Source organism: Humulus lupulus, chromosome 7, assembly GCF_963169125.1.
Source record: "Humulus lupulus chromosome 7, drHumLupu1.1, whole genome shotgun sequence".
Classification (NCBI taxonomy): Eukaryota; Viridiplantae; Streptophyta; class Magnoliopsida; order Rosales; family Cannabaceae; genus Humulus; species Humulus lupulus.
This window is the reverse complement of record NC_084799.1, coordinates 75,572,888-75,586,651: the sequence shown is the minus strand read 5'-3', so window position 1 is coordinate 75,586,651 and position 13,764 is coordinate 75,572,888. Positions and strand designations below refer to the sequence as shown.

Here is a 13,764-nt window from a genome sequence, read left to right as displayed (position 1 = left end):
TGCCATAACTTTGTATTTTTTTTTTCCATTCATTCATGTTGTATTAGATATTTTACCTTCTCAGTTTGGGTTACCGATTCAATTTGAATTTGCCAATTCAGTAAAGTATTTTATTTATGAAAGATGGCTCATGAATATTGTATATATTTGTGGATTTTATATTAGTTTATCTTGTGTTGTGTTCCTTGATGGATTACTTTGTAAACAATTTGATTAGTTATTGTTAGTCATCACTATGTGAAATTTGTATTTGCTCTTGGAACATTTTAGACCTATATTAGACATTGTTCCTTTTAACCATTTAATGAAATTTCGTTTTTCCTAAAAATAAAAAATCACAATAATATATATTTGGAAGATTCTTAACTATACGTAAGATTTGCGTTGATAGACTGATAATAATAGGGGTGTTTATCAAACCACCCATACCGCAACATACCATATCACAATTTATGGTTTGGAACCTTTCGCGGTGTGATTGTGGTTTGTATTTTTGCCAAACCACGCAGTATGGTGCAATTTGTGGTTTTGAATTTTATAAATGTGTTTTAAATCACACCGCACGACATCATTATATATATTAATTTTTTTTCATTCAATTTTACTACATTTAAACTTAATGCATATATATTTATATAGTATAATATACACAATATTTAGAAATGTTATTATGTTTTATTGGATGCTAACACATATTCTACTTCAGCTTAAAATTATTCTTCATTAATCTAAACTTTTACTTTTATATCACATTTTTTTTCTTTGTTATTAGTTTGTTATGCTTTTATTGTTTTGCTCAAAATTTATTAATTTGTTGTATATTTATTATTTTATTAAATACTTTTTTAACTATGAGTGTTATTATGAATTTTTATTAACTATAATATTTAATTATTGAATTATTTGATAATAAGTATAAACACTTTTTTTACAGTACAATTTATGCATATTAATGTCAATGCAGTGCAGTTCACGGTTTAAACTGCATATGCACTTCGAACAAATAAATTATCAAAAAACCGCCCGGCAAACACACCTATAATATATTTAAATATATATATATATATATAAATATATATCTAGTACTCTCGCTAGTACGAAATGAGTAAGCACATGGAGACAAATAAATAAAAACTGAATGGTAGGTAGCTCCGTTTTTTGTTGTTTGGCGTTTCTACTATTTTTAAATTTTGATTTGGAGTATGGAAACTTCTACGTAGTTTCCATTGATAGCAGTTCCAATACATACACATATATTTTTTTTTTGAATTTTTGCAAGGCCATACATTTTTTTTAACCCTTTAAAAAAAAACTTAGGCGTAGGTTAAACATTAAATATTGAATTGAAAAGGTAGCTAAGGATAAGGGCTATTTTTTAGAGCCATATCATATGTTACACGTTTGTATATTTTTTATTTGGCTTAATATCTTGCAATTGCATGTGTGTGGAGTTAGCTTAGTATGTTATAATTTTTCTTTTTCTTTTTCAAATTCTACTTTTGTCCTCTCTTCTCAAGTTTAATGGTTCCTATAATATCATTACATCGTGCAACTTGTAAACTTTATGAATTTTTGTGAGGAAAAGTTATATAGTTTTAAACAATTAGCTTCTCAATTTTTTTTTATTGTAAATGTGTTGTTTAATAATACTTAAAAAAAAAAAAATTATTTAATTAATTAAAAATTTAACAATTAAACTTAAAATAGTGTTTGATAATTTTATTTTTATTTATTATTTTTAAAAATTACAATTAAAATTCATTAAATTTTGAAAATAAAATATTTTTATTTTCAAAAAATTTTTAAACCATTTTTTACTATGTTTTTTTTTTATTATCTTTTTCAAATTAATACCTCATTTTATATTGTTAAACAAAAAATAAAAATAAAAGTTATCAAAAGTCTTTATTATTTTTTGTTTTTAAAAACAAAAACAATTACTAAACATACTTTTATTTTTTTTAAATAAAGTAACAAAAATAAAAATAATATTTCTATTTTTATGTTTAAAAAATTCAAAACTAAAAATTTTATCAAACACAACCAAAGTAAGTTTACTAAAATATTAATATAAAAAAAATACACAAGCTTGAACAGAAAAAAAAAACTTATGTAAGACTTCAAATTAGAATCTAATTTTTTTTCTTAAAAATATCACTATGATAGATTTTTTTTCTTATAAAATTACACATTACTATAAACACATATCATTTCAAAAGAATTAACTCTCCAAGAAAAATATATTATAACAACAAAAAATATAAATCACCTTTTGTTCCCACATAAACCGTGATAACATCTACTTGATTTAACACCCATTTTTTTTCTTCAATATATAGTGAAATAACACCAAGGAAAAAGAGTACTGAGACTGACGAGCTAAAAATGGCGCGTGGTTGTATTGTAGCTACATTTATTAATTAATTTTGTATGGTAGAAATAGAAGGCAACACGACAGTTGAGTGTTGTACCATCCCAGCTTCAAGCTTCAGCTTCAGCTTCTTTGGAAAATCTGAGCAATTTCCTACTTCTGAGGATTCCACATATTTGTGGACACTACTCTCACCACCTTCATCATCATCATCATCTTCCACTATCTTCATCTAAGCTTACCAAGGTCTGGTTTTGAGCTCTGTCTTACACCTTTCTTCATAATCATCTTTATCATCACTTACATACATGTGTCCGTAGTGGTCAGTGATCATATCCTTTTCATTAATTTTTGACCAAATTAAGTGTGTTCCCCTTTTATTTCACTTCATGCTTTATGGTTTAGTATGTCATGTGATAGAGATAAATTTCTTGGTAGCTAAATTATCGAGTGTAAGCCTTTATTTCTTCAGCCCTTTTTCTTTTATTTGATATCATCTTGATATAAACGTATTCACGTCTTATATTTTTGTGGTTTGTTTGTAGTATATGTGATAATTCTTCCCCAAGTACAGTGATCATCAATCATATCATACTTCTTTTCTTTCGAAATTTTTGAAAAAAAATCCCTTTTGCCTATTCTCTTGAGTGTTTTAAAGATTCTATTTTTGACAGGAAATAGTGCTCTAAACATGTGGCATAAGTATCTGCTGGTGGGTTTGTACTTATGGGCCTTGATAGGCTCACTTCTTCCTGCTTCTTCCGATGGTTTAATGAGAATTAACTTGAGGAAGAGAGACCTTGATCTTGAAAGTATCAAAGCTGCCAGGTTTGAAAGAGAGCATAAATATTTGGTTAGCTCATCAGATGAAGATATAGTACCTTTGAAGAACTATTTGGATGCCCAATACTTTGGAGAGATTAGTATTGGCTCACCCCCTCAGAATTTTACTGTCATATTTGACACTGGAAGTTCCAATCTTTGGGTTCCATCAGCAAAATGCTACTTTTCTGTAAGATTTTGGCTTGAGATATTGTAAAATTTTCATGTTCCTTTTCACCTAATCACTCGATGAAATCATAAATGCATGCAGATAGCTTGTTATTTCCATTCTCGGTACAAGTCAAGTCGGTCTAGCACCTATACTAGCATTGGTAAAATTCTCAGTGATCTTATGTTCAGAAATTATATAAAATACACTACTGTTGTGAGACTAGAGTTGATTCATAATTTAATTATTGACATGTGATGTAGGAAAATCTTGTGAAATAGACTATGGTTCTGGATCAATATCTGGTTTCTTCAGCCAAGACTATGTTCAAGTTGGAGATGTTGTTGTCAAAGATCAGGTGAGGTTCTTGCTTTCTTTGTTCTGAGAATCATTGTGTTTCAATAAATGTTTGTGCAATGATTTGGTCGCACAAACTTGTGAGCTAAGCATTTTTATTGATTGTTTGTTTGTTTATTTGTTTATTCTCAACTTCCAGGTTTTCATTGAGGCCACTCGAGAAGGCAGTCTCACGTTCTTGGTAGCCAAGTTTGATGGACTATTTGGACTTGGCTTTCAGGAAATATCAGTTGGGAATACTACACCCGTTTGGTACACAATTTGTCCAATCATACTTGGATTATCACTATTTTCTTGATTTTCAATGTAATCTTAGAGAAGAGCTTTTTACCCTGAGCAACCCTTTTGGTCATTCAGTGCAAAAATGAGAAGTTAATTTGCTAATTTTTCTTTCTCGTGAAATCATTCAGGCAAATTCCTCTCTTAGTAGATTTTAATAATTTTAAAAGCTGCAGTGTCAAGGATATATTGATTTACTACAGTACTACAGGTACAACATGGTGCAACAAGACCTTGTGAGTGAAGAAGTCTTCTCATTCTGGCTTAACCGTGATCCAGCAGGAAAAATGGGAGGTGAACTTGTCTTTGGTGGAGTTGACTCAAAGCACTATAAGGGAAAACATACTTATGTTCCAGTTACTAAAAAGGGTTACTGGCAAGTAAGTGAAACCAACAAAGTGATAATTGCATTTCTGGTTATAATTGTGTTTCATTTTCTCTTGAAGATGAAAACAAAACTACTCTCATCGGACAATTTTCTACTTTTCAGATCGAAATGGGAGATATTTTCGTTGGAAACCAGTCAACAGGTGATTTCATAGTCATGTTATTTTGAGTATATGATAACGGAATCATATGAGAACAAGCTTATTTCCCAAGCAATCATCCTATAATCTACTTGTTGAGATAGCAAAAATGATGATTACCCAAAACTGAGAAAGATTACTGATTTTATTCTTGATAATTTTAACAACACAATTTCATTTTTTTTCCTTAAACAATTTTTTTTCTTCATTATTTCAGGTGTTTGTGAGGGAGGATGTGCTGCTATTGTGGATTCAGGAACGTCCTTGCTTGCTGGTCCAACAGTATGTGCTCCAATCTTTCCAAAAAGAAAAACTGACACTAAAAAGGGTCTGCAACACTGGATCAGATATATTATTTTTCTTTCTTTCTATTAATATATATATATATATATATTGGTCATGTCTCAGACTATTGTGACTGAGATCAACCATGCTATTGGAGCCAAGGGAGTAGTGAGCACAGAATGCAAGCTAGTTGTTTCACAATATGGAGACATCATATGGAATCTACTGATATCAGGGGTGTGTATTTCTTGCTTCTTCACCTCTTTAAACTTTAATTAGGCATATCAAAAGGTTAACCTTAGGGATAATTCATACCCTGATTTGCAGGTACAACCCGATAAAGTTTGTGCACAGCTTGGTTTGTGCTTGTTCAATGGGGCTGAGTATGTAAGGTCTGAAAGTTTCTCATTGCAAAATTTAGTTGGTCTTCCTATGTTGTTTCATTATATTTCCTCATAATGATTGTTACTTTCTCTCAAATCACTCAGTTGACTGAAAAAAACCATTTGCATATTATTATTCTCACTGCATTTCAGCCACTATCTATCAGGCTATCTGCCATAGTACCTTGTAAGTGACAAGCTAACTGCTGTGCCATGCAGTACCGGGATCGAAACAGTAGTTGATAAGGAGAATAGGAAGGAGGGAGTTGCAGCAAAAGATCCTGCTTTATGCACAGTTTGTGAGATGGCTGTTATTTGGGCTCAGAATCAGCTAAAACAGAAGGGAACCAAAGAAAAAGTGCTCAACTATATTAATGAGGTAAACGATTTCAAGACTTTGACTAGTACGGGGCTTCTGATATGTGCTCAAAGTTGCTGAATAATAGTGGGTTCTGTATTTTGGATATCAACAGCTTTGTGAGAGCCTGCCAAGCCCAGCCGGGGAATCAGTAATAAACTGCAAAAGCATTTCAAACATGCCAAACATTACATTCACCATTGGAGGCAAATCTTTCCCTCTAACTCCTGAACAGGTTAGTCCATAACACTAGTATGATCGTCAAAGGTCAAAAGGAAAGAGCTAATCTAAACATACAAAATAAATTATATTTTAACATGGGATACCCTTGAAATTTTCAAGGGCTGACTTGTTTCGATTGTTTTACTAAAACTTATTTTGCTTTGGTTTTCAGTACATTCTGAAGACTGGAGAAGGCATTTCTTCAGTCTGCATCAGTGGGTTTTCAGCTTTTGATGTGCCTCCTCCAACGGGTCCACTCTGGTATTAATCATCTTTAGCTCATTTTGCGAATCATGTTTATGTGCATGTTTTTTATAATTATGTGGTTGCAGGATTCTTGGAGATGTATTTATGGGTGTGTATCACACAGTGTTCGACTATGGTGACCTCAAAGTGGGTTTTGCTGAAGCGGTTTAGCACTATGGCGATCTATGGGAGCTGCTGCTTTATCTTTTTACTTTGTCATATTTGGAGACTTTTTAAGTAGGCTGTCTCAATATAATGTGTGTGAAAAAGCCATGTATAACTATAAAATGCGATTCCATACAGCTGAGACAGATTAACCAAGTACTGATATCTTCTGGGGATCATCATGTATCTATTTCTTTTGACAAACTTATGCCATGTCTTAAAAATAAAATCGGTATCCTGAGACTAGTTATAATTACAGATCTACAGTAACTCTATTTTAATAAAAAAAATCACAACTAAACAATCCAGTATATTAAGGATTTTATACAAAGCCGCAATTTAAAAAACCTAAATTATATGGCTCAGTAGGCTTCCTAAATCCATCTTTTCAAGTAATTATGCAATTCTCAACTTAGATGAGATGAGATGCAGGCGAGCCAAGCAACATTTAGAATGCTATGTTTAACACCAGAGATCTATTCATCATTTTATGATATGGCTTATATCAATGTTCGAAAAAAAAAATCATATTTCTCTCTATTTAACTAGGAAGATGCCACCCAAAAACTGATGCACGTGGAATCCTAAAAACAGCTGGATAAAGAGAAAGCCACTTCCATTCAGCAAAATAAATAAACCCTGGTTCTGGACAAAATTGTTCAAAATAAAAAAATCCAATATTCAAGGGCAAACCATAATTTTCACAACTTAATAAAATACACCGAGCATAAAGTACAATCCAGTTTGGCAAAAGCGTTACACAGTTGCAAAAGGCACTCTTACTTTTCTTCATCACTATCGTTCCCAAAAACTGAGGCAACAGCTGATTTTGGCTTCCTTGCAGCACTGCCAAATGACATCTGTACAGTAAGGGAAAAAAACGAGAAAGAAATATGTAAGATGGGTAATATTTAGCCACTGTCCAGTTTTTAATTTCAACTGTTTGAAACTGCAAAATGTCTGAACAGGACTTGCAAAACTCAGAATATCTAGCGTCATTTTTTTTTTCTCCTTCTCAAGCTTTGTTACAGAACCAGTGTTAAATGCCTGTTTGGAACTAAATGCACCCAAGGGGAAAAGATCACTTAAACTTGAGTTTTCAATCATGTATCTAGATTACAGTTACAGTAAAATCTCTCAATAGTAATAATTTTGGGAACAACATATTTTTATTTCTACGAGGAACTTATAACTTAATAGAATTATATTTATAAAATGTTATAAATATACTTATTTAAATCTAAATTAAATAATAATTGATAAAATATGTCAAATTCAATGTCTAAACATTAATAACGGAAAATGACATATAAGTATAACTACAATATACATATCTATATAATGTTGGAAATATACAAAATTATTTTAGAAGTCTAAATTAATAATTAATTTTATCATGAATTTTTAGTAAGTATAAAATAACATATATATAAATATATTTAATATAAAAATAATTATTAGTACGTGGAAGCATATTTTCTAAAGACGGAATCAAGAAATATTATACCTTATTATAATGTGAAGTTTATTTTTATTTATAACTTGTCTCAAGTTGGGACTAAAACTTTTTATGACTATATGGGAGGAATCAAGAAATGTTATAACTTATTACAACGTGGAGTTATTTCCCAAATTGGAGCTAAAACTTTTTATGACTATATGGAAGTTATTCCAACATGGAGTAACACTTTATGGAGGTTTTACTGTATTTATATTCAGTCTATAGCAGGCACATACCTTAGAAGTGCCACCTTTGGAAGAAAACCCAAATTTTAAAGTCTTCCGTTGATCTTGGTCTGCAACCACAGATGCACTTTTTAGTTCAGAGGCTACTGCAGCAGCCCTAGATTCCTCTTGTTGCTGTTGTAGCTGCTGCTGCTTACGGGCATCAGCTTCAGCCCTAGTTGGTATTAAGGAAAACACAACAAAAAGGATGACAAGGCAGCAATGCTAATACCAAAAGAGAAAAGAAACAAGAAAAACACGAGGGAATAAGTGACTGGATACAGTTGGGCAAACTTGGCCATCTCCCTTTCTTGACGCTGCTGTTCTCGTTTTTGGCGATCATCCCGGCTGCTTGTACCATGCATCTCTCTCATCTCTTTAAAACGCTGCAAGTCCCATTTCAATAAAAAAAAAATCTTGGACAACATTAAACAGTAAAATAAGGCAAACAAGATTTTGCATAGTCAAAGGTCTTATACCTTTCTGTGATTGTGATCATATGAGCTAAGATGGGCTTCAAATTCCATGGCCAATTTGTATTGTTTGTTGCAAAGATCGCAAAAGAAAACCTTGCGTATTTCTTTCACCTCGGTTTGAATTTTCTGCTCACGTTCTGCTAGAACCTGGATTTTCATAATGTGCACGAAGCAGGCAGTAGAAGCCACCAGGTAATAAAAACTGCACGAAATTCTCAAGACCTTCCAAAGTTGATGGTCTCCTATGATAAATCTTTCCCGACAAAAGACATGCATATAAGCTATATGCAGCCTTCTGCTATTTAGATTTAAGTTCCAGAAAAAGTAAAGCATCAACCTCAACATTATCTAATAGTCTTAGTAACCTTTATTATCTAACAGTTTTAAGTACTTAGGTTACAAATCTAAAAAGCATACCTCCCGCTTCTTTGCATGCTCCTCAGACTCTTCTAGCTCAACATCAAGCTTTTTCCGCTGAATATTTTCTTCAGAAGTAAAGTAGTCATCCTCTTCTTGTTTTCCCACCCCTAATTTGGGATCTCTTATCCCAGATCTAATTGGTTCAACGATTCCTATACAGACAACAAACAATACAAACAAGATAGATTTAATTTGGGTCCAAGACTATGGTAATTTGTTACTGTACAAAAATTTGCCTTATCATGTTGAGCTGCACTAAAGCGATATCAGTCTAAATTGTAGCAAAGTACATCTATAAACAAACACAATGCTCCAACTCGTAATTGGAAGCTGAATTCAAAAGTTTGTGAACATATGATACACTGTAAAGAAGAGAGAGAGAGAGGCAGCACCACTATGTGTTATATCAGGTTTCATTTGGAAGAAACTTCAAGGCAACTCTTAGTTTATTGAAGAAAACTAAGTTGAATAGAACGAAAGAAAAGAATTAACAATAAAAGGAAAATAAGTTAATCATAAACAAACAAAAGCAGTTTTGCGACAACAAAAAGTAATGTGGAATCGCAATTTTCTCTTAAAAATCAAACATGATGAACACTATATTATAATGACATTAGAAGTTAAAACTGTCTATACAAAATAAAAGCATTGTATAAAATTGAAGAAAACAATTTTTTGTGAAATACATACAAGTGTGGTATATTGATTCACCAATAACATACCCTGCTCATCCTTCCCGAGACCTTTTCCTTTCCACCCCATTTTCTGCAGAAGTCTATATCCCACATTAGATGAATTCAAATGTGTATCCAGTGATGCTTGTTCCACATTGTCCAGATCAACATTTTCTGTTGGCCTTTGGTTAATTGGCATTCGAAATTCATCAGCGAAATCTTCTATAAGAGATTCCTGATATGCCTGAACCACAAGTTGATAAAATTGTGCCGTGAATAACATTGTAACATAAATAATAGACATACAAACCCAAAATTGGTTAACTACCCAGAGAGTATCTCAGCGAGGAACCATTACCATCAAATAGTTTTATATACCACACTCATGAGAGTCACTTAATGTCAAACCAAATGACCCAATAATATATTCCAAACAAGTATAAGAATTTGATAAGACTACTGGATACCTGCTCTTTCTCATAGTGCCGCTTGTCCCGGGAACCTGTTTCTTGTCTACCACCATAACCATGGTAGTCCATTCTGCCTACCTAATCAAGTAGAAAGCTCTTTAAATATGGTAACTCCGTCTAAAAGTTCAGAACAGAAGAGTGGACATGAAGTAAGCACAATTTAAATTCTTAAAATCCCAATATAATTAAGTTGCATATAACACAATTTGATCCTATTTACATAGTCACAAATTACTTGAACATATCCTATTTAAGTTGCATATAAATATTGATCACTAATCACCGCGCAAAGCTAAAACCAATTTTAGAACTAAAATTCCATGATAAATGCAACCTTATCTTTTCTCAGCAACCAAACATGTCAACACATAAACTATCTTCAATAGACACAGTGCCCAACTTTCATTAATAATTGATATCGAGGCCAATTCCCAAATGGGTTTTGAGGGAAACCCAGATTCTCAACAGAGAAAAGAGGTACTTTTACACAAATATAGGGATGGGGAAATTAAGAAACCAAAAAAACCAAAGCCTAAATCTAAATATTTCTTAAAAATTGGCACAGAAATATATCTAAAGCAGATATAATACTGAATTGTGGGAAATTAATTAATTATATGGAGGAAAACAGATCTGAGGAGCCGTGCTTAGCTAGAAAAAGAAATTTATTGTTAGCTGTGTCCACAATTAAAATAGAGAATGAAACCGAAAAGAGTAAAGCAATTATGGCGCAGAAGAATATCATTTGACAGAGAAAGTCTACCTCAGGGAAAGAAACAACCAAATCCCTCTATGCTAAGCGATCTCGAACTCGCGATGTTGGCGTTTGGCATTGGCAGGACAAATTTTTGTCCTATAATCAATGATAAGGGCCGAAGCAGGCAAATTTTTCATGGGCTGGACCAACACTTATTGGGCCAATCCCATTTTTTTTTTTTAGGAAATTACACTTTATATGGAATTTTTCATAGAGTGTGCAAAAATATGACTTTTTTTTTTAAAAGTTAATCTATGACTTTTTTTAAGAATTTTCACTTTTATGGGTTTATTTTCCCATATTTTTGTATAAAAGTTGGTTTATGCCATAGTTTTACTCTTAATCAAATTTGGAAGAGTATGTTTGTAATTTGATTATTATTTTTTTAGGTTATTTGTTTTTTATATTGTTTTTATATTACTAATTTTATATTAAATTTTTCTTTGGTTATTTTACAATTTTTTTTTTGTAATATGAATTGTTTTTAAAAATATTATTTATTTATTATAAACATTTTTTTTAAGATTGTACGTTTTTTTTTCAAATCCTGGGTAGGGTAACCAGTTACTTGATTGATCTTAAAAAAAAATCATAGAGCTAAGTTAAATAATACGCACCAGGAGGGGTAACCAGTTATCCTGAGATGAGTAATTTTCTGCCATAAGAGAGGTAACCAGTTACCTAAGAGAGGTGACGAGTTACTCATATTAAATATGAAAAGAAACATCCAATTTGAAGGAAAAAAATGGAAGAACACTTCATTAAAAAAGGAAGAAGAAGTAACTATAATTTCAGTAACATAAGTAACTAGTTATCATAAAGAAACCATAAATATACACACACCAGAATGTAAAAGTAACCAGTTACCCATTCACGTTGTCATATTTTTATTAGTTTTCTTTCCAAATTTTGGTATTTCTATAAGTGTTACAGTAATTGATTTGAATTTTTTTTACATATAGTGGAAAACACTATAAAAAATTACAATAATAAAAAAAAAATAGTAGAATAATTATATAATGTTAAAATATATGTGTGAAAAAATTGAAGAAAAAAAAAGAAATAGAATGAGAAAAGAATAAGTACAAAAATGAAAAAAAAATGAAAAAAAAAACAAAAGAAATGATGAATGAAAAAAAATAGATGACTAAATAAGAATGAAAAGAAGAAGAAGAAAAATAATGGAAAAATGAAAAGAAAAAAATATAAATGAAAAAATTGGTAGAAAAAAATGAAAAAAATGGAAGAAGAAAAAAAAATGAAAAAAAAGCTCATATGTGTGAAAAAAGAAAAAAAAAGAAGGAGAAAATAATAAATACAAAAATGAAGAAAAAATAGAATGAAAAAAAAGCTGAAAAAATATGAAAAAAAAAACAAAACAATACAAATGAAAGAAAAAAAATAGATAAATAAATAAAAATGGAAAAAAGAAGAAGAAGAATGAAAAAATGGAAAGAAAAAAATTGGTAGAAAAAAAATGAAAGAAAAAACAAGTAAGGAAAAAAAAGAAAAAATAATAAAAAATGATGGAAAAAAAAATTACATTCAAAATCAAAGAAAACATAGCTATGATAAAAAAATATGACATTTCCATATATTTAGTTAGTTACTAATTGTGTTTCCATACTTTAACTTTTTCTTTAATAAATTTCCCATACAAATTAAGAAAAGTATAAGTCTCATATTTGTGCACATTAATGATATAAAAGCCATATTTTTTAAAAATTCTATTTTTTTTTAATTTACACAAAACCTTAGAAATACAAATTATTCCAAAAATACCTTAAAACAACTCATTTACACATATGTTGTGCCACATTATACCAAATTTTGAAAAATATTATCCTACTTACTGAATATTTTTGTTTTTCTAGGTTGTAAAAAGTTTTATTTTGGTTGTAAGATACTAATTGGTTTATATATATATATATATATATATATATATATAAAAAAAGCATTATTTTTAGATGATATTGTTTCGGATACCTTTTAGTTATCTCTAAAACTTATTTGTTAACATCTTAATATACCAATTAGTTATTTTTAAGTTATATTATGGTATCTTATTATTTAAGATAAATTTTAGTAACATTCAAACTTATTTTAGAAACTAATGACTTGCCATTAACTTATTAATAAAAATTAACTATAGTATGCTACACATTAACTTTTAATATATTTTTTTAGTTACTTATATAATTTACATGTATTATTCTTTAAGATACTTTTACGTTATCTTCAGACCTATTTTAGAAACTAATTAGTTATCATATAATATAAAAAGTTAATCTTATAATTCCAAGTTACCATGAATAACTTATTAGAAAATGATATCATTTAGTATACTGCATAGCTACTTTTAAAAGCTACATTATTGTTGCTTTTAAAATCATGTAAGATACTAATTAGTTACATTTTGATATATGACTAAATTTTTAGGTATGACACAAATTTAAAGCAACCAACTAACTTAGTGAGTTACCAAAAAGAGTCTTATGTTATGTTTGCAAGTTTCCAAACAGTATTCTAAAGAGTCTATTTTTAAAAAAGTTATTTAAAATATCTCTAAAATAACTTTAAAATTGTTTAGAATACCATATGGTATCTTTTAAATCTAAAATAAAAATATACTTTTTGGTATATTAAATTTTGTTTAAGTTTAAAATTTGGTTACTTTTTTGTTAACAAAATATAAAAAGAAACTAAAAGGTTGCTTTTAATTTTGGTCATCTTCTCTGGCAATGGCAAAAAAATATATGCTGCCCACATATTAAAATGACCACCTTGAATAGTAGGTCGTGATGGTACCACTCTTGAGCCGATCGATCAGCGGTGTGGTTAGAAAAGATTTTTAAAGTGAGGAGAAGAGAGAGAAAGATAAGCTTAGAAAAAACCAAACTTGATTATCTGTAACTAAGTTGATAGGCGGTATTTTTGTAATTAAAATGGATATTTCATCCCTTAATGTAATTATCCCTTACATAAAGGGGTCTTTTCATACCTATTATTATTGTTGTTGTTATTATTATTATTATTTTAATAGAGTTTTACATAAATA

General features: G+C 30.1%; 2 protein-coding genes across 6 annotated transcripts; one reads left to right on the top strand and one right to left on the bottom strand.

The window, feature by feature from the left end:
* Window positions 1-2,372: 2,372 nt before the first annotated feature.
* On the top strand, window positions 2,373-6,442 carry LOC133788306 (aspartic proteinase-like). Of its 3 annotated transcripts, none has more exons than XM_062225734.1 (14): window positions 2,373-2,617; window positions 3,046-3,383; window positions 3,465-3,525; window positions 3,626-3,720; window positions 3,859-3,971; window positions 4,210-4,378; window positions 4,489-4,528; window positions 4,743-4,807; window positions 4,934-5,047; window positions 5,138-5,202; window positions 5,413-5,572; window positions 5,667-5,786; window positions 5,946-6,034; window positions 6,106-6,442. In XM_062225734.1, the coding sequence occupies exons 2-14, from the start codon at window positions 3,063-3,065 to the stop codon at window positions 6,188-6,190; spliced, it is 1,497 nt and encodes a 498-aa protein (XP_062081718.1). In that variant the 5' UTR covers window positions 2,373-2,617; window positions 3,046-3,062; the 3' UTR covers window positions 6,191-6,442. The 3 variants fall into 3 exon arrangements, with proteins under 3 accessions (XP_062081718.1, XP_062081720.1, XP_062081719.1); XM_062225736.1 differs by having other exon boundaries at window positions 2,451-2,617; window positions 3,053-3,383; XM_062225735.1 differs by lacking the exon at window positions 2,373-2,617 and adding an exon at window positions 2,673-2,693.
* A 397-nt stretch (window positions 6,443-6,839) lies between these two features.
* On the bottom strand, window positions 6,840-10,841 carry LOC133788307 (uncharacterized). Of its 3 annotated transcripts, none has more exons than XM_062225737.1 (8): window positions 10,713-10,841; window positions 9,947-10,027; window positions 9,528-9,723; window positions 8,803-8,957; window positions 8,389-8,532; window positions 8,192-8,295; window positions 7,922-8,084; window positions 6,840-7,044 (listed from the first exon to the last, which is right to left on the bottom strand). In XM_062225737.1, the coding sequence occupies exons 2-8, from the start codon at window positions 10,016-10,018 to the stop codon at window positions 6,964-6,966; spliced, it is 915 nt and encodes a 304-aa protein (XP_062081721.1). In that variant the 5' UTR covers window positions 10,019-10,027; window positions 10,713-10,841; the 3' UTR covers window positions 6,840-6,963. The 3 variants fall into 3 exon arrangements, with proteins under 3 accessions (XP_062081721.1, XP_062081723.1, XP_062081722.1); XM_062225739.1 differs by lacking the exon at window positions 10,713-10,841 and adding an exon at window positions 10,284-10,686; XM_062225738.1 differs by lacking the exon at window positions 10,713-10,841 and having other exon boundaries at window positions 9,947-10,686.
* Window positions 10,842-13,764: the final 2,923 nt, after the last annotated feature.

Excerpts from the sequence above, each read along its gene's own strand:
- LOC133788306 (XM_062225734.1), top strand. The coding sequence starts at position 3,063 with ATGTGGCATAAGTATCTGCTGGTGGGTTTGTACTTATGGGCCTTGATA. Across the intron at positions 3,526-3,625 it reads TAGCACCTATACTAGCATTG|GAAAATCTTGTGAAATAGAC; the intron begins GTAAAATTCTCA and ends CATGTGATGTAG. Across the intron at positions 3,721-3,858 it reads ATGTTGTTGTCAAAGATCAG|GTTTTCATTGAGGCCACTCG; the intron begins GTGAGGTTCTTG and ends CTCAACTTCCAG.
- LOC133788307 (XM_062225737.1), bottom strand. The coding sequence starts at position 10,018 with ATGGACTACCATGGTTATGGTGGTAGACAAGAAACAGGTTCCCGGGAC. Across the intron at positions 8,958-9,527 it reads TCTCGGGAAGGATGAGCAGG|GAATCGTTGAACCAATTAGA; the intron begins GTATGTTATTGG and ends TTGTCTGTATAG. Across the intron at positions 7,045-7,921 it reads CCAAAGGTGGCACTTCTAAG|ATGTCATTTGGCAGTGCTGC; the intron begins GTATGTGCCTGC and ends CTTACTGTACAG.